Genomic DNA, 20,540 nt, shown 5'->3' with positions numbered 1-20,540 from the left:
ACCTGTAGAAAGGGCCCTTTTTGCAGCTAAGCTTTAGTAGTTTTTAGGTTTTAGTAGAGTTATGTTTTTTCATCATTTTCCACTTATTATCAAACAGCTGTCCCATCATTAGGGCCCCCCCCCCCCTTCTGCTGGGGTGCTAGGCAATCGCCTGCCTACTGTAGACTTTGTCCATGCAATAACAGGTTCATAGTCTTACGCAATGTCATATATAAATAACAGAATTTCCCAGTTTTGGAGCTATAAAGTGATTTTCTATTCTATATATTTGAGACATTATTTAAAATGTAATTCATTTATTCATAGCAAGAGTACAAATTTTACAGGCAGGGAGAAAAACATCATCCCATATCATTTCTTAATTAAATTCCTTTAATTCTCCAAAAGGATAAATGTTTCTCAAATAACATGTTTTAAAGATTTTATGTTTTCTTTAAAAAATGGCTGTCTTTCCTCTTTTACAATTGATTCCAAAAAAGTAAAAAAAAAAACAATCCACTTGACTTTGTTTCCAAGTTTGAAGACGTTTCGCTTCCCATCTACTGTAGGAAACTTTTTCAATTCAAAATGTCAGGAATAGCGTTTGAGGCTACAGTACATACGGTAGCCTAACATGTATATAGCCTCTAAAGCAACGCTATTCCTAACATTTTGAATTGAAAAAATTGGATGGACCTGGATGACTGAGAATCTTCACTAGCATATCTACAGCTAATGATTAAGTCCGATTATTTTACTTCTTTTAATAAGTGGCTTTTCCATACAGGAAGTAAACCTTAAAGCCCTCATTTTCACATTTAAGTCTTACAACATTGGTTTACCCAGATAAAAGGTTTTGATCATCTTGATGATGCTCTACGAAAAAGACTTGACTTTCAAAAGAAACTTTGCCGCATTCCATTATTAGGCGATCTTGTGCCAGTTACCCCTGTCTCAAAAGAAAAGAGACAGGGGACCATGCTGTGTTTGGTAACTCACACAACTGTCTTATGAACCTTTAGAATTTCTGGGAAATATCTTCCTGAGGTCCTTCGCTGATTTAGTCATGTACATTTGAGAGTTAGCTCCAGCAACCACAGCCAACTTCCTCTACTGTTTGTACTGATGCCTTGGACAGACTACTCATGTTATGTTTTCATTCTTTTTTTGGACAAAATTTGCTTCCTGGAATAATAATCAAAATACTCCATATTACCTCTGCTGGTCCCAGCAGTGTCCATAACATAACATCTAAATTTTACAGCAGCCCTTTACTATTTTTGGCTAAAAATTCTCTCAAAACAATAACGGCATGTGTTTTTTGATCGCTTTTAGTCTTTTCTTTCAGTCAATAACTTCTTTAAATTATGATTAGTCATGACAGAACCACATGAATCAGATGCGGAAAGTCATTTTAAAATGTCTGCGCTATATTTTGGGTTTCTATCAAAGAGCTACGGTGGCCATGGACAAACTTGGCCTTTAAACCTTTGTTTTTAATAATCACCAGTCCACATAAAAACATTGCAGTAGAGAGTTAAAAATAAAAAATAAAAGTTAAATTTTGTTTTTTCACCCACAAACCTGCTGGCATTTATACAACAGGCACAGACAAAACAAAAATTGGTTGTTTTGGTAGTCTTCCAGTTTAGAAGCAACGTGATGCAGCAGTGTGAAAAAAAAAAGACAACAGAGCAATGTCGCACACTGCAGTTTGTCGGGATTGGTTCCTCTACAGTTTGTTGCCTTTTATTAAGGCCACATTTAAACTGCAGATGTATTTGAAGACAGAATTCCCACACATAAATACACAATTTTAGCAATAGGTAAAATCTTTTGGGTTATCTCAACAGAAGATCAAACCCGACTTCTTATTTTTGCTGCACTGGTTAGGTACTGCATGTGTGGGTGTGTGTGTGTGTTTGGGGAGCTAGACCAGTTTGAATCTGTCACCCAGCGGAATGGGAGGGGGAACTGGAAGCTACCAGAAATGACCACCGTGAAATGAATCAGATCCATCACTGTCTGCAGGGGAAAGAAGCCAAGCACTGTAGATTAATGAAACAGAGAAGGGGGAGGGGTTAGGGAGGAATGCGAGTAGGTTTGGGTGGCTTTATTTATATACGTTTATCTATCCAACTGTCCGTACTTCCATTTGGCCATTTGATCTTTGCAGGAAGTATTATTGTTAAAGTGCAAAGCAAGTTTTGGTTGACTGAATATAATGCATATTTGAAGTGATCAAGATTAGTTCTGATTAAAGTGTTTTGGTAGAATCGCATCCTCCATATATGGTTATACCTTTACAAACCTCATTGGTTGATTAAAGCAACACCCCATAGTCTCTGAGGCCAACATACAGAGTGAATCCATATCCACAGATTCTGTGGACTGCACAGCCAAAATGGCACTACCCCTCAGCTGCTCTGTAAGGCTGAAGACATAGACCTGTTCTGCAAAAGAAATAAAAGCCACATGCCTCCGTTATCTAAGGTTTTACAGTTGTTTTTTCTCAGTTTTAATTGCTGTATTCATACGGGTCTGATAATGAATTGCTGTGTTTTTTCTATTTGTTTAGACTTGGTGTGTTTGTGGTCAAACATGATCACTTTTGTGAAGCTACTATCACTAGAACCATTGCTGTGATTTGGTATAATGACCAAAGTTTGGTGTTAGAAGAGATAAATAATGTATGTTGTCTTCTAGTATTCCCTATTTGAAGAACTACTGTTCTGCCCTAGATTGTCTTGTGACATGATTGGTTGCTGTCAATTTGTTTAACGCATTATAATTGCATATCTGTTCTGGAGTTGTGCAATTTCTACATCCGTGTCTTAGTTCTATTAATATATTGTCATGGGTTTCAACTATTCCATTTTTAACAAGTAATTTTAATCCCATTATTTTCTGAGCTACACTTCCATGGTCTTTGATTTGGTTCTGAGTCTTGTGACTGAGATCAGATCTGTTGTTAAAAAATTGATCCTTCGGTATTGTTGATTGATTTGTCTCTCTTTTACCATTACAGAGGCTTAGAATGGGTGATATTTTTCACAACCTGTCATTATCCTGATTCAGTCTCTATCAGATGCAAAGAAACAAACTGCAACCTCCTTTTTTTCACATTGTTTCCTTCCAGTGTAGTGGTTGATTAGTGTTTCTTTGTATTGCAACATATGTCACAGCCCACAGTATTACGGAGATATTCATCTGATAACATCTAAAAGAAGTCAATCAAATGAGCATGCCTGACTAATTTTAATTCATACATTCCTTTCACATCACTTGATGCAGATGCATGTTCTGCGTTAATTAGAGATTATGTATGATGCTAATCTCTAGGAGTTTCTTGACACACATTAGCCACCATCATTTCTTCAAGCCAGAACACATCCTAAATCGCCTGACAAAATGAGTGTGGAGCCAATTTTCCCTTTCCTCCAACCATTTGAAAAGTATCCTGTCAAATACACTCAATTTTTGTGAATATCATGCAACACAAACAAGGGCAGAAAGTGTCTCAGCACAAAGTCTGTGCTTTTAAACTTTTTTAAAGTCCCACATCCATCATCTCTTCCTAAACAAGTAAATAATTAGTCATGTGAGCATTTACTCCTGTCTCTGTATTGATATACCACACATGACAGCTACTAATCAACATCAGAGCTTTAAACTGAAGAGAAATTAGTCTTATTACAATATGAGGCGTCACATAACATGGTTTCATGTTGAGAGTGGTGGCTATTTACACAGATTATACAAAGATCGCTGCAGCACAGTGCTCTGATCTGTGGGAGTAATTTAGATGACACATTATCAGCAACCTTGTATGCTTTTATGCATATTTAAAGGAAATGTAACATTTTGGATCACTCAAAAATATTGATGGAGTGTACGTAGTTTCTCCTGCACCCTTACATTGCTTGTTTGTTAATGTGATTGCTCATATGCACTGGATGTTTTGGTATGTATTCGATAAAGCTGAGAAATACTGGATCTGAATTAGCCTCAAGTCTGACTGCAAAAAAAAGATTGTATGCGTATGAAGTCTTAGGAATTACTTTAGATATAAGTGATTTAGGCCGGGCAGACCGCCTGCGACTCTGCAGTTGTGTCTGCTTGGATCAGAGTTAAATCTCTGCTCTATCTTGGCTCGAAATACACAGCAATTGGAAGGGGATGTCATGAGTGATAGGCAGAGAGACACAGTCTCTACTTTGGGGACTTGTTTGGTTTGTAATGTAATGAAATTTTGTGTTTGGAGAAAATCCTCAGGAGTTTTTTTTTCTCTAAACACAAAATTCCACTAGACCTCCTCGGGACAAGACTTTGCGGTACATCTGCACCTTATGATCAAATGACATTCTTTTGAGGACCAGAATGTTCACATTTTGGACCAAGAAAAAAGGTCGTTTGAGAGGGGTGTGAAGGAATAGCCTGACGTAGTCCTACTCAATTCTAGTCAGAATATGAGTCTGATACTGCTCCATAGAGCTGTGATTATGGGGCGTGTTTTGAACGAACCAGGAAAAGAAATGCCTCTGAACTCAATTGGGTAGACCTACAACCAATAAGAGCAACGGAGTGCGTGACGTATGTTAAGCCACGCATAGTTGTTGTCAACGAAAATCAAAGCGTGCAGTTGCACGCCTAGAATAAGAAGATGAGCCTTGATCGCGTTTCTCTGTTCCTCTTTTAAAATTAATTTGCTGTCGATATCTTCTAGAACAGACCTAATAGCAGAATCTACTCACCTAAACTCTCCAGCGGCAACCATTGTTGTTGTCACCCAAGGGCGCTTTGGTGACGTGGTTGATTACGTTACTGTTGGTCATCTGTCAATCATCGTATAAAGCCCGCCCTGACAATTTGATTGGATCGCCAGATATTGTGCTAGCATACTCGCGCTACTGTTGAGCAATGCCAGACCGAACTTCCCGACCTCAAACGTTGTGGGCGAGACTAAGTTCGGAATGGCACCCAGGAAGGAAGCCATGTATGTTAAGATAGAAAAACCAACCTTAAACAGAGGGGGTGGGCTCAAATTTCAGCTTTCAAAAACCTACAATGCAGCAATTGAGTTAATCCCTTCCCATTTTCATCACAACCCCAACGTCTTTACAGGGCAACAGAAGACCTCGCCTATTGAGCCAGGCCAACATTTCGCTTGAACGACCCCCCCTTTCAGAGACATAGACAGGTATGGGGAATTGCAGGCTAACAAAAGAAGCCAAACGACCACCATTCCAAAGGGGTGGACCTGTTTGTCCGTTATAATTTGAATGTTGTCTAAGCAGAAACAAGGGGGAAAAAAGCTAAAACAAGGCTTTGTTGGGCTACTGTATAAAGCAACTCGATGCTATTTCTTACATTTAAAGTTGAAACAGTGCTTGTTGAGCAGCCACTAAACTATTATCTTTACTGCCTAGGATATTTATACAGAGGGTATATCTGGTACATACTCTCCAATGACAGTTTGTTCTAGCCAGTCCTCAACCTTCTTCACAACAGATTTGACGGAAAAATAGAATATTTGATTGGATTTTTTAGTCAGATGCAGGTATTAATATTTATGTTTGTCCTTTATTTCCTTGGTTTTGTTTAAACTTCTGCACTACCCTGCCTCTTATAATGCAGGCCAACTACATCAGCATAGAGAGATGCAAACATGCTTGCAGGATTTCCCTTACATTAAGAGACAAAGTGCCTTTTTTAAGTTTCCCCTCTTATTTTTGAGTCTATATTTATATTCCTAAACATGTACTTTATAAGACTGAACTGAAAACAGTAAAAGTAAATAGTTTTCATGACAAGGTTTTTAGTATTTATGGTAATTGATAAATTATGGTGATAATAATAACACCAAGAGACATTCGGACAGATGTCGGATTACCATTAGACATCAGTTCTTCTTCGGAACAGATGCTTGGTTGCAGAGAGAGAGAGAAGCTGTTATTTCCAGGCTTTATACAATATACACCACCTCAAGCAGTATATGGTATGAGAAGTCCGTCTAACAAGTGACAGATGCACAGGATGAACTCCATCCTGAGCATTACACTGGAACTAAATGGATACAGCATCCATTGGGATATATATATTCTGTTTTGGTCAGTTTGCACAAGATAGAAGAGGAGTTTGGCTGACAGTCCTGGCAATTTTACAGGAGATAAGCAACAGTTCTTCCTAAATCTGCTTTCTGCATATATTAGTGTTGTGTCATTACAGAATATGTTAACGCATTAAAAGTTATGAATATATGTGGGGAGGTCAAGGTCAAGCAGAAAAGGTGGAAAGAATAAAAACAATATTATCAATACTTCTTTAGTTGTTTTATTTTACACTGTTGTTGGGGAAAGAATCTTAGTGACTCTGACTTAAGAAGATATATGAGCTCTTGCTCTGTAAAGACCAACGCGGTGATCTCATTGGCTTGCCTACTGCTTTGTTTGCAGTCTATTCCAATAGCATTGTTGCTAGTCAGCCAGAGAGGTTTTATGCAAAGAGACAAGGGGGAAGGAAGTGGCTGGCTTGAACAAAAGACGCTAACTGGGATGAGAGAAGGGCTGATCGATAGAGCCTTGAAAGAGCTATCAATCAGAGTCCTGGTCTAGTAGATTATGCTTTTATTAGTATTGAGCTGACCACTGCTGAGAGAGACCTTAAAACACTTAGTTGCTTCCCACAACAGAGTTAAGAGAAAGAGGAGGGGATTTTGTGCTTACCCCACCTCCCAACTTAATGTGGACTGATTGAAGTGTAGTTGGATCATGACATGTGCAGTTTCACTGTTTTCAAAGCAAACACCAATGACTCATGGAGAGTGATAAAGTGGAGGGGGGGCACACAGTATTGCACTCTGGGAAATGCAGTTCACAACGATGCACTGAGTAAATTGAGAGAAGTAGACCTCACAGCAGCAGAAATGCAATTCCAGTGCTGCTGGCCCTCATTCCCAACCGGCTCTCTAAGGACTAACTCATTTAGGAGCGGCAGGGGAAACTCAATAGCACCAATTGTGAGAATAATATATTGAATCTAGTGGTTGAGTGGGCAGCTTGAGCACGGCAGAGGACTGTGGAGTTGAAGTGCCTAGTTCCATGCTTTAAAATCATTGTGTTATTCAGGAACATGCACACATACCCAGACTGAAATCATAAAACATCTTTTTTTTTTCCTTCAGCATCACATGTTCCTCTAAAAGTTTTAAATTGCTCTCCAAAATTATTGGGACCCTCTGTTTTAAGATGAAATATTTTTAAATCACAGTGAAAAAATATAACATTTGATATTTAAAAAAAATACATTGATGAAATGTTACTAGTTTTTATGTTTACTTTCTATTTTTAATTTTATCAGTGTTTAGGAACCTTTAATTAGTTTTCCAAAACTTTTTGTTCTTCTGGGGTATACTGTAAATATGATGCAACGAAAATGCCCATTTCTACTTAGATAAGAGAACCAGCCATCCATGTAAGGTGTTCTGGTTTTATCAAAACAGATTTTGAATAGAGATCTACATATAAAAGAAACTACATATATTTCTTTCAAAGGCAATACTGATTGTTTTGACATAAGTCTCACCGATTCCCTGATTTGTTCTGCCTCTTTTAGGAAGGATTTTTTGAACCAATATTGCGTCTTCCTTCTACACTTACATGAAAATGACAAAATCTTAAAAAATATTACAAAGGGTTCAAATACGACAAATAAGAAACATTGATTAAAAAATCAAATCAAACATTAACAATTGATAGCAGTAATGCATGTGGGTCATTTAACCTATGGCTCAGAAATCAGTAACATATCAGTCAATGATGGTATAACAAGAAAATGAGTTGTTAGCAGGCTTCTAATTAAGACAAACAGAAATTAAACATATACATTGATATCAGATTTTTGTTCTTTCAAATACGTGAAACGGTTGGATCTATGACAAACCAGGCTGAATAAGGACTGCAGTTTATCTGGGTTCTCCTCACTGTGAAGACAGTCAGATCAGAGTTAAAACAAGAGTCAGAGCTTCAGTCAGATGGTTGAGATCAAAGCATATCCGTGTGTTAGAACAAGCAAGTTCAAACATAAACTCAATGGAGAACTGAGTACAGATGTTCACAGATGTTCTCCATTCCTCCTGGATGAACCTTGGCCACTTTGTAAAAAAAGCTGGCCAAGAGTCAGTCTATGCACAAAGATGGTGGAAGTATACTACTAAATGCTCACAGGTGACAGATATTGATTCAGGGGCTAAATATATCCAGGATCAGCTCTGCGTTGCTTTGCATTTGTGGAACTAATTTTAAATCCAAATTAAATATATTAAATGCTATCGTTATTAAGGTTCAAAATATGAGAAGGTTATAGGGAATGGGTAGTTTTACAGTGCAATGTCCTACACTGTTTACATTCTTGATCACTTCATCAGCACTTTATGTAAGCTTTGTGCAACCAAATATTATTTTGACACTAAAGTTTGTGTATGTCTGATGTAGGTCCGACAATAAAGAACCAGTTTGAGGCTGTCAAATTAGCTACTAAGTTTTTCAAGTTTAATGTAAACTTTATTAAAAAGTAAAAAAACAAACAAAAAAACAAATCAGACTTCAGGGACAGCATGTAGATCTGTATGTTTTTTTTAGAAGGAGATCAGGTTCTGCCTTTGCATTGCTCTAGTGTTCTTCTATACCATTTCTGTTGTGTTTTGGTGAATTGAAGTTTTGCTATATTAAAAAAAAGCCCTTTTAGAAGCGCTGGCATTAGACAGAGCTTTTTCTGGACACGTTTGGCTAATGAAAGTGGGGTATCTGGCTGGAGGAGGAGAGGTGAGTTGTGCCTTGGGTAGAAAGCAGCAGCTTAAAGAATGTAATTACAGCTTTATGGTGGAGATTGACTGGATTAGGTCCACGGCAACCGGCTGAGACCAGGATAGAAGGTTCGGAAATGACCGTGGACGAGACATTATCGGCAGTGCTTGAAAGCTTAAAACCAAACCTTTTAACACACGGCCTCTTCTTCCTTACTGATTACTCAAGGTCAGGTAGATGCTGAGGCAAGTAAAGTGAAAGAAACACAAGTAGGAATGATGCTGCTCCTACTGCAAAACATTATTTAAGACAATAAAACATCAACAAATAAATAATGCAGATATTTACTATTTAACTTTGAAAGACAAAAGTACTTTTTAATTAAACAAGTAGGGATTTTTTGAATCCTGCTAGAGCCGAGTCGATGCTGATCTTGACTGGTATCTTTCTGACAGTCTTCTTCCCTTGCCCTCAATCAGCAGGATAATCCACAGACAATGACTAGATTAAGGTAATTTAAATGCAAAATGTGAAGTTGTGGTGAGAATAGATTAAAAATATCACTCCAAAACAAGTCTGGAAATAAGCTCCCTAATCAAGCTGTTGAAAGCACGTTGATGAGAACAAGTAGTTGCTTTTTCTCATTATGAGGCTACTTATGTTTTTTTTATAGATATAGTTTAATTTATATTCTTTTTTTTAAAGATTTTTGGATTCAGTGTTTTTGTGGTTTGTACCTTAAATACTCTAACATTGTTCTATTTTACAAACAAATTGTCTGCTAAGCAAACATGTATTTATCTGGTGCAAGAAAAGATAATTCCTTGTGAAACACAAGCTGACATTTGAATATTGGTTGACAGCGGAGTTTGTATGGACATGTCACAGCTCATCACTCGGGCTCTTGTCGGTAAACATTCAAGTCAGTGAACAGGACGAGCAAAACCCAAAGCTTTAGCATGCACACAAGCAGACTTAATTAACCCCGAATAAACAAAGATTAAATTGCTGCAGTATTTGATCTAAGCTATGCAGATTTCAGCATTTGTTTGTCCTGCAAGGCAAAAACACACATTTGTAATTAACCTGCACAGCTCTGAGAGGTCTCCTGCAAAAGGATTCATAACCTTTGAACTTGTTTATAATTTGTTCTGTGTAAGTCACTGGCTTAAATGTCTTTATTAGGTTTTGTTTCTTGTTGTTTTTTCGGTAGAGCACAAACTTTCACTTATTTGTGGAGTAGAAGAAAAATAATACCTGCTTTTGAAAATGCTTAACAAAGAGATGCAGCTCCTCTTAAATCAAGCTGAGTTTGGCTGGATGCAGAGTGTATAGATGTGTTTCCATAAACTTTTATTAATGCACATTTTGAAGTATCGCATTAGAGGAGCTTAATGGAAACAGAATTTGCAAACTCTAAAGGGCTTTTGACCCAAACTCTAATAAAACAATTTGCAAACCTCTTTAAAACATAAGAATAACTCCCTTCCCATTGGAAGAGAAAAAATACAAGTTTTAAAAATCTACTAATAATTATTATTATTTTTTCCATTATTCTTATGCTGTCAGGGTTTCTCTTGGAATTTTTGTTACTGCTCCAGAGAAGATACTTTCAGAGTTTACTTTTATAAATGATGACAGACACAGTTTGAATCCTGGAGAGGATCTGGAAGAAATCCCTCTGGGCTGAATTTATGAAGCAGGCAGCTCAGCTTTGCAGTTCCTGCAGCGAAACCAGGAAACATTTCTACTTCTTGAAACTCAACAGAGCTTATCTCTCTGTGATAACAAAGTTAAAACCTTTAGATATTTGACTGCGTCATTGTGTGCAGGGGTTAGTGGAGTCTAAAAAATATCCCTGGATTTGCAAACCCACTGCTCAGATGGCAAATAAGAGTTCTTAACAGGGTTGATTTCTGAATTTTCTGACCCATTCCAAGATATTCATTCTACATATATAGAAACAGTAAAGTATTTACTGTTAGACACTGAAGGGTATAAATATGAATCCCCTTTTATGTAACTGTAGCTCAAGAGAAATGTCTTTTTTTTTGTCCCTCACCATGACCAGCCTGATGAGGCTTATTAGTTAAAAACATCCAGCTGGGGTCTTGTTGTTTGACTCACTGATGAAATATAGCTTACAATTAGTCCATTCTCACTGAGCAGTCAGGTTTTCCTGCAAACATCAGCCTGGGTATGCGACTCTGCTTCCACCTGGTCCCCCGCATGCATGGCCACTGGGCTTGCTTTCTCCGCTTGGCTCTCAGATGGCATCCGCTGCTGCTTTTGAAAGAACCGCACCTCCTATTGTGGCCCTGTTAGAGGCATTCAGCTCTCATTCATCAACTTTATAATGAACGAGGCAGTCTTGCATGAAGTGGCCGTTAAGTGGAAATTACCATATTTGTCAGTTTTACTCTTCTTTTTGACTCATTGCCAGGCTTTGTGAAACAGGAGTGGGTCGTATTGAATAAAGTATAACTCTCATTTCAGTTTTAGGAAGAAACGTGTGGAATATCAAATTCTGCATCTTTTTTTTGACATATATAAATTACTTCCCTCATGAGTTATAAGGCTATTTGACTATCACTGCAACATTTCTAGAATACACACACATCTTTCTGCTCGTAAAAGTTAGTGTCAGTGAGTAGCAGTGCCTCTAGTTAATATTTAGCTGTTGTGGAACATTAATTTGACTCAAGCTCATCTCCTGCTCTCTGTCATGTTCTCTCCATGGCTCATGGCACTTTTTTATGGATCTCTTTCTTCAGTGGCTTTCTTTTTTGCCATTTTCTTTTAGTGGTGCTTCATTTTTCTGTAGGAATCTTACCACAGTAGCTGAGGAGTTTGTCCTGTAAACAGTGAGTTGCCAGTTTCAGCTCCAGCATCCATCCAGTGATTGTGTCCATGGGTGAAACACTGCCTTGTCTGGTTTGGGTGGTTACCAAGGGCCTAGTGGTGCAGATTGTGTAGTAGACTCAGGGTAGCTGTGGCTAACATGTAGCTTACCACCATGACAGTGTAAATGACTGATTGTACTGTGGGGTGCATTATTATCCTTGGACTTAATATAGAACAGGGGTTTTCATAGTATGAAAGGGTGAGCCCCCCTCCGGGGAGCACTATGCCTGCCCCCCCCCCCCCCAAAAAAAAATAAATAAATAAATTAAATAATCAACCCACACACAAACAAATGCCACTACAAAACACCTCGTAATTGCTTTTATTTTAGAACAATCTCATCGTTTAAAATGACACTATCTGAATGAAATTTTTTATATAAACATTTTAAAACATTTCCTCCCATTTTAATTATTCTATCGGGGCCTTTGTATGGAAATACGCCCTTTTTCATTTTTCTAATGATAAGAACAACCCCAAACTCACTTTTCAACTGTTTTCTCAAACAAACGTTACATCTGAGATTCTGTGTTTAATGTTTGAGATACCAACAGTGTTTTCACATCTTAACAAAAACATTTTGATCAGATCTTCATTGAGAGCTGTGGAAATTCAGTCCCTACTGACAGCCAAAAGTGCGCAAGTGACACGTCACTCATCCTCTGTTTCAAGTCCATGTCACAGCTCAGCTCAGCCAGAGCCTCTTCCTCTCCTGCTGAAAGTCCATCTTTGAGTGTCACGGGGAAGGAAAATGGGTTTCTCACCCACTGGCCATTGTCTCCTCTTCAAAATACTCTCCTAATTGCTTGCGCATCCCATCCAAATGCGCGCAGACAGCCTGCTGTAAAAACTCCAACTTCATCCCCGCTCTGGCCAAAACATCCTCTAACGTGGGAAACATTTCCACTGATCCCCGCTCCACACGCGCATCCCACTGTTCCAACTTTGTCCTAAATCCATATTTATTTTTTCCCTCGCACTTTGAAAACCGCTGATATAGAGCTATACAAGTACAGATCATTTAGCATTAAAACATGGCTAAATGCATAAGAAAGCCATGCTTGTGGAGATTCTTAGTCATCTAGGTCACACTCATTCCAAAAAAGTTAAAAAGCATTCCACTGGACTTTGTTTCCAAGTTTGAAGATGTTTCGCTTCCCATCCAGGAAGCTTTTTCAATTCAAAATGTCAGGAATAGCGTTGAGTTTGAGGTTTTATAACGTGGACCAAAACAACACTTTGTTTTGGCTTAGAAAACATGTAAATTGAACCGGACGAACGGCCCCTTAGGAATGGGACGTCTTTTTGTTGTTGTTGTTTTTTTCGTTTATTGAAAAAGCTTCCTGGATGGGAAGTGAAATGTCTTCAAACTTGAAAATTAAGTCCAGTGGATTGTTTATTTTTTTTACTTTTTTGGAAAGAGACCACCGGACCCCGGACTCAAAAACATAGACAGGTTTTGGGTATTGCAGGCTAACAAAGAACCCAGATGACAGCCCTTCTCTAAGGGGCGGACCGATTCGTTCGGTTTGGCTTGCATGTTTTCTAAGCCAAAACAAGGCTTTGCTTTTGGTCCATTCTATAAAACCTCAAACTTGACACTATGACATTTTGAATTTAAAAAGCTTTCTGTATGGGAAGCAAAATGTCTTTAAATTGGTAACAAAAAAAAACAAAACCAAAAAAAATACATTATTATTTTTAGGGTAACCTTACGTCCTTTTCCTCTTTGAACTTCACTATCATGCAAAAAAAGTTATGCCAGTTAATGCTTTGTTTCTAGAAAGCCCTGTCTAGTCAAGTATACACACAAACCCCTCTAACACAAACATGTTAAAAACTGCAGAAAGCAGTTAAATAAAGGGGAGAAAGGAAGTTGATTGCATCTTAATTTCAACAATTTAACCTTACTGAGGCTCATTTTTCCAGGGAGATGGTTTTTATTAAAAGGCTGGCTGCAGCCATGGCTCTGATTGTAATTGTGTTGACCCAGCCGTGCATAGGCACTGCTCCTCTCCCTCTTTGCTGTTATCAACACGCTGTTCACAAGATTTTGTGCTTTCAACCACGTTAAACCTCTTATTTTTATTAAACTTCCAATAAGTACCGCTGACCCTGTAGTGGTGGATACCGCTCACACAGCTAGACGACTTGGCAACAGCTTCGCTTCTCTGGGGCCTTGGCTGCAAAACCCCTACAGTCCCGCCCCATATGTTTACACTAAAGTCCAAGTTCTCTTGATTTTACTCTCCTCTTTTCCTAACATGTCGCTGCTTTTATAACTCGCCTTTGTGATGAAGCCCCCAGGACAGTAGGTCCATTCAATTCCGGTCCGGGTGTCCTGCTTTAAAGCTTGCTGTAGAAGTATAATAAAACAACAGGTTGTTAGGGTCAAAGATTCATGTTTGGGAGTAGATTCTAGATTTTTTATTTTTATTTTTCATCTGAATTGCATCTAATGTCTCACTCCACTGGTTTTGTCCAAAAATAAAGTAGCTGATAACCTGTTATCAGTTAAAACTCAACATTTGCATGGTATAGTGGAGTCACAGCAGACATCTCCCTGTATAAGGGGTGGCTTGTGGGATAAGTTCATGGTGGGCTCAGAGATCAGCAGTGCAGAACATCGACCACATGGCAAATGTCACTGGTCCCTTGACTCAAGCTCATTGTCAGAGACAGCTGTCTGTTGGCCTATGGGAAATCCATGGAGCTTTATCCAGCTTGGACTCCTGCTGGACCAGTTTCACACTGCTGAACTGGAAAATACCAAGCTAAGCTGAGATTGATACTCAGGCCTTGGTTCTATCTTTCTTGAATATGGATGACACAATATGAGAACCATGAGGTAAAGAATAGTTTCTTTTATTAGTAAGAAAGCAGTCGACATCATGCACTTGTCACTTTTTATCTCTATTTTGTTAGATTATGTCTTAGGAAAACAATCTCCTGGGATAATGTTGCTAACCAGCATTTAAAAGCTACACTGTGAAAGACGCCTCATCTCTCTTTGAACATAAACCAAGTTTTCTTTAGCAGAAAAATTCTTAAAGGGAATGTCCTGATATATTAACATACATGGTGCTTTGAAAGAGACCCATGCTGTGTTTTGAATATGATTTAATATACAAAATAATTTTTAAAATGAATGAAATAAATACAAATCATATTACATCATCCAAATACATAGAGAAGTGTTGTGTGCATTTATATTTAGCAAATCTTTTTTTTAAATGATGTTTTTGAGCTATATTCCTAGCTATACAAATCTATAAAAGGAAATGTTTGCTCAATTTTGGTAGAAAAAAAATCTATCAAGCACTTTCCAGTATGATAGAAAGGTATCACAATTGTTTTATTTTTGTTTTATTTTGTATTTTTACCACATATTCTCAGTCTCATTCATATCTGGACTTTTAATGGGCATCCATGGCATTCAGAGTCATGTCCCATTGTCCACTAACGTCTTTACACAACCTATTTACCTATCATAATATTTTCAGAGTCAATAGATTTGATATAATTAAAGATTTCACAGTAAAATGGGCAATACACAACCACATGCCCTACATTTAGGCTTTGATTAAATAAAAATGAGAAAATAATTTCTCATATTTTTTTTTTCTCATTAAACATGAGCTCTTATGCTTTGGGGTCTTCAGGTAAAATACCAGTAAGGTACATTAAAGTTTGTGGTTATTACACATTAAAGCTGTTTGAATATTTCACCTATTATAAGCAATCTCCCTACTGTTGTTAAAAGACTAACACTTGTTCTCCATATCTGTCAATTCTCAGGAAGCCTATGCTAGCCCGGGGATGCTGGAGTTTCCCATTAAGTCTCCTTCAGAAAACAATGACGATCCAAACTCCCAGTTTGTTTATGAATCTATTGACAGCTTGGACAACACGCCTACAACCCGGGCTAATGTACCTGCACGCAACGGTGAGTTTTATTTTATTTATGTTTACTAGATTGATGGGACGTGTATTCTGCCTGCTAACCGCATACATTTGATGTCTGACGCTAACAACAAAGCTTATGAAATGTGTGTTGCACCTCCCTCTTTTTAAGCCTAGAGGAACATCATTTTCAAAGCCCAATCTTTTTTCTTCACATTCCAAGAGGCACCATTTCGCTGTTCAAACCTCCCCAGGGATTAACGTCAGCCCCAATCCCCCCTACCTCCACTTCACTCCACTGGTTTCATTTGGGTCAATTTCAATTCTGGCTGAATTAAATCAGTGGGCTGAGATCTTGGCTTCTTAGGTAGATTAGAATTGGCAATTCAATCCTCAACCAGTCACTGCTGTCATCTCACCACTGACAGACCTTTCACATATCCACCTTCAGAGGCTGAAGGTGATTGCATCAGTGTGAGGAATGATGGAGCGTGGCAAAGGGTTTCCCCTCCTCCCTTCTTAGCCCTCAGCAGGTTCCTGAATGTTTGTTGAACAGGGCTTGTGGTCAGATTTGTAGAATATTTTTACATATTTCTATAAACTACCTACCTATTTCATTTTTTTTTTAAATAAGGCATTTGATAAAAAAAATCCATCATAATTTAAAGGAGTGTGAGTTTCTGGTCTTTTCTATTGTGGAGTTTTGCCCTTCTGCCCTTCGTCTATCCACTCTCCTATTACTTTTCCATCCTCTCCCTTCCAAATCCCTCAAGAGTGATGCCACTCTGGCACTGATCATAGAAGATCACAGACTGAGTCAGAGGCATCCGTCAGTTAATTAAGACTCCAGATCGATAAGGTTTGCCCCTGAAACTTTACCGCCATCAGAACTCCCCCCTCTCTCTCTTCATTGCAGTCCTTTAATTTTTTATTTCCTTTGTTTGTTTGCCAAACGTATTTCTCTTTGAATCGGTTCCACATAGTTAACATTTGTTTATTCTACAAGCTTTGCAGACTGATGTTCTGATCAGGACCTATTCAGTAATTGTAGATGAATTACTATTGAAGCTTCAAGGGCATGTATCTCCTGTAGAGTAGAAGGGAAATGAGGCAAGTGAAAAAGTTTTAGGAAGGTGGGTGGAGTGGCTGCCAGTGCTGGAAACTATCACTGCTAAAGCTCAGCACACTCAGATCTCTGACATGTCTCGTCTCACTACAAGAAAATGTCAGATATTTTCCTCCAATGTCTTCAGTCTGCCTCTGAGTTATTAACCTGCGCCTGGTTTCTCTGACAGCTCTTCATCTTTTAAACTGACGCACTTCTTCTATTTGGATTTTGTACGGGTTGGGGTATATATTTATAACTCCAACACAACACTGACTCACACTAGTCAAATAGGGCAACTGAAATCTAATTGGTGGAGCATAAAGTTTTCATTCAGCTTACAGATGAAATTGTTATCTTACATTTAAACTAACAGATATGTTCGAGTAATTTGAGGTAAGATTTATTTTGCATTTTAATCTTTGTTTTTAGATTAATTCGATTTTTTTTTTGGCTCACATCCATATATATTGGTGTTATGACCTTGACGATCAATGCTTATCCTCTGTACCTTATCATGAATATGCACAGCATAAAAGTGCAAAATCTCTTTGCACTTTCTATTACTAAGTTTAAGCATCATTTTTGCTGCATTTTCATGTTTTAGAAACAAATAGCACAGTGTTAGGGCAGAAGAACTGACATTATTTCATGAATTCCTTTGATTTTAAACACAATACCAGTTATAGCGCAGATATTACAGGAAGTGATGCTTTTAGAACTTTTGAATAAAACATATCTAATTGAGGAGAGTTTTTTTTTTATATCTTCATTACTTTATAAATGAAAAGAAAATGTTACTTATGACAAGCATTGACCAGACTTCACCAGCCCGGATCAACCAGCTGGGAAAGACAAATTCAAATATTTTCCAACCAGTTAATCCATAATATATAACCACCAAAAGCTCTGAAAATGCTAACTTATTGAAAGGGAATCCTAATTGTAGCACGATTATGATAGCATCCAGTCAGATGTGCAATACATGCCGGGTTTTTTTAGGCCCAGAACAGGTGGACCCAGTATTCGAGGCAGACAAACAGTTTAGGTTTAACAGTTTATTAAGAGCAGAAGCAGAGCGGGTGGCATAAGCGTCTACAGTGGAAACAGGTTAGTGATCTGGTTTTGCTTAAAGTGCTTGCACACAAACGTGTAGGTCACTATCTGGTCTTAATGTCCAGTTCTAGTCCAGGAGGTGGGTTGCCAATCCAGTGAGGTGGTTGCCGCTCAGAGAGTCCCAGATGCAGGGGTATTGGAGGTTGGAAGAAAGGCATTTGGTAAGAACTATGCAGACAAACATGAGCAGGATGAGGTGTAGAGTGAAGCCAAAGATTAAGTCAGGGGATGTGGTCGATGGTCGGAGTCAGGAGATCAGAGCCGTTGAGATGCCGAAGGAGTCGGTTCACCGTTCCAGGTTCAATTCACAGAGCAGCAGACTGGCTGGACGAGGGCAGGCAGGTTAAATATTTAGGAAGTTAATCCGGTCGGTATACAAAGGACAGAAATCAGGCAGGTAGTCAAGTCAGGCGGAAGTCGGAAGATTGGTCAGGCAATCATAATCAGGGGGGAAGAGGCAAGCTCAGAAGTCAAGAGGCAGACAGGTCAGAATTAAGAACGCTAGAATGAGTCACTAATGGCTCGAAATAATCTGGCACTGATGACTGGTCTGAAGGCTGGTTATATACTGACACATGCAGGTGGATCAGGTGAGAGTTAATGAGAACTGGGCGGAGTTAAGGAGGTGTGTGATCAGACCAGGCATCAGTGCGAGATCATGAGAGTTTTTGTTGTTTGACATGCTGATGATAAATATATCAAGGACTCATGGAACTTTATTGTCATACCAACTAGTATTTACATATTTGTACAGTAGCAAATATATTGAACTGAGATCCTGGATATATCTACAATTAAATCCAACTAAATATTCAATTAGAAAGACTAAATGCTGCAAAACAAAACCAATATATATATATTTTTTTCTGAGTTTCAACTATTATTACTGATACCCAATTTTAAATCAGACAAACTATTGCTGTTACATGGTAATATAATCCACTCACATTTAAAAAAAGGAAATGATAGATTAAAAAAATATATATATATTTTTTTTTTCAGCAATTTGAAATACTGTGTAAAAATGACTGTGGTGTAAAACATCATTGCTGTGCAGTGAAACTACCATCTTAATTTTTTTCCCAGATTTTAATTTAGAGAAAGGCACTGTGTGTCAAAATTGGACATAAAAAGTATGATTGTAAATGTCTGCAGGCCTGACAGAGAGTAGCCGTTTCCACTCTGTCTTTTTCTGGGTGTTATTTCAGGCAGACGCAGACATATTGCATGGCGTGCGAGATGTGACAGTAGTGGTTAGAGGACAGATGTTGAGATCGGCTCTGCGAGGTCAGGAGACACACAGCCGCTAGGGCTTGACTGACAGCTTGATGTGGAGTATATCTAAACCTGCTAAATGACTGAATCATGAAGGTTAGACGTCAGGGTTTGAGTTGTGGCACTGCACACCTAAACTGCCTGGACAGAGTTACAGCCATGTACAAATAGAAAATCTTTGCAGCAGTGATTGCTTGCATGAGCCTGCACACATTTAGTACTGTCAGAACTTGGTGGATTTGGAGTCCTTACGAGACTAAAGGAATTTCCTAATCAAATCAGGTGCTTTCCTCTGATGCTGCACTCCATTATGCAGCCTATTCTATCATAAATGAACCAAGAAACAGAGGTAAATGAAATGGAAAGGTTTTGATGCTGAAAAATTAAGACCCAACTATAACTGTGACTTATTGGAGTTGGCAGCTAATCAATATAGTGAAAATGTAAAGTTGTTCCTGGCAAGCCTTGGTTCTGTTAAAAGAGCTAAGAGACGCAACACTCTGAATGCTCTGACATGTCACATACAAATAGGTGACATTTTGGAAAACAAAGAATATAACATGTTCTTTGTTCATAATTATGGCACTGAATTAAATATAAAAATTGTAATTGCTATTTTAAAACTAAAGAAATGACTGTATTGATTAGGTGACACATGCCTTTAAGTTGATATAGTGGTATCATATTGGCTGAAATGCTCGTTTGCCTTGACGTCCTCTGAACTATGTGAGCTGGCTCTTACATGCTGGTGATTCATTTAGCTGACTGAATTATTGACAGCTCCAGTTCACAGGTGCATACATTAAGCTTTTGTACATCAAGTCCAATTGTAATGCATCCTGCTTGATTCAAATTAGACAGTATTGCTTCCCCTTTTTTTATTTATCATGATGCTTTCACCTTCAATATGTCTTAGATTATGAATTGCCATAAATAAGAGGATAAAGTCAACAAAGCCTATAGCTGTAAAAAAAAGAAACATTCACAGAGATTTAAAGTGAAATAAGTTACTCAAGGTGAAGGGTATTTTATGCTGAGATGCATTGCCCATTTGGACACTCAAGGCCATGGATCATCAAATTTTAAGTCCAAGGTCATTTAGATCACACACAGCTTTCCGCTGTCTGTAATTGAAAAATGTCACTAGGTGTGGGTTTCTCATGCTGGGGTGAAAATTAGGACTGGTGGTTAAAGCGTTCTGTGTTTGATCTCGACCAGATTCACACCAAGTACAGGTGTCTTAGTCACACATAGATCTGGACCGGAAGCTTGCAGCCCGTCTGCTGGACTTGTTAAACTGTATAGAGTTGAGTTTAAGAATCCTGCAGTTGGTAGAATCAGAATCAAATTTAATCCCAAGCAGGGTTGCACTTACAAGCATTTCAGTTGGTGTTGATGCTGCAGACTATATATACGTATATACGTATACATATATATATATATATATACGTATA

General features: G+C 38.2%; 1 protein-coding gene across 1 annotated transcript in view; it reads left to right on the top strand.

The window, feature by feature from the left end:
• LOC107101470 (partitioning defective 3 homolog) overlaps positions 1-20,540 on the top strand; it is a gene marked incomplete at both ends in the record, with an annotated part of 175,735 nt that overhangs the window by 102,158 nt on the left and 53,037 nt on the right. The window contains one exon of the mRNA XM_015400405.1: positions 15,486-15,633. Coding sequence (XP_015255891.1) covers positions 15,486-15,633 — 148 coding nt within the window. The remainder of the gene's footprint in view (positions 1-15,485; positions 15,634-20,540) is intronic.

The sequence above is a fragment of the Cyprinodon variegatus genome, unplaced genomic scaffold (assembly GCF_000732505.1).
Source record: "Cyprinodon variegatus isolate N-32 unplaced genomic scaffold, C_variegatus-1.0 Scaffold1099, whole genome shotgun sequence".
Classification (NCBI taxonomy): domain Eukaryota; kingdom Metazoa; phylum Chordata; class Actinopteri; order Cyprinodontiformes; family Cyprinodontidae; genus Cyprinodon; species Cyprinodon variegatus.
Note: the sequence above shows the minus strand (reverse complement) of the source record. Positions and strands in the feature narration are given on the sequence as shown.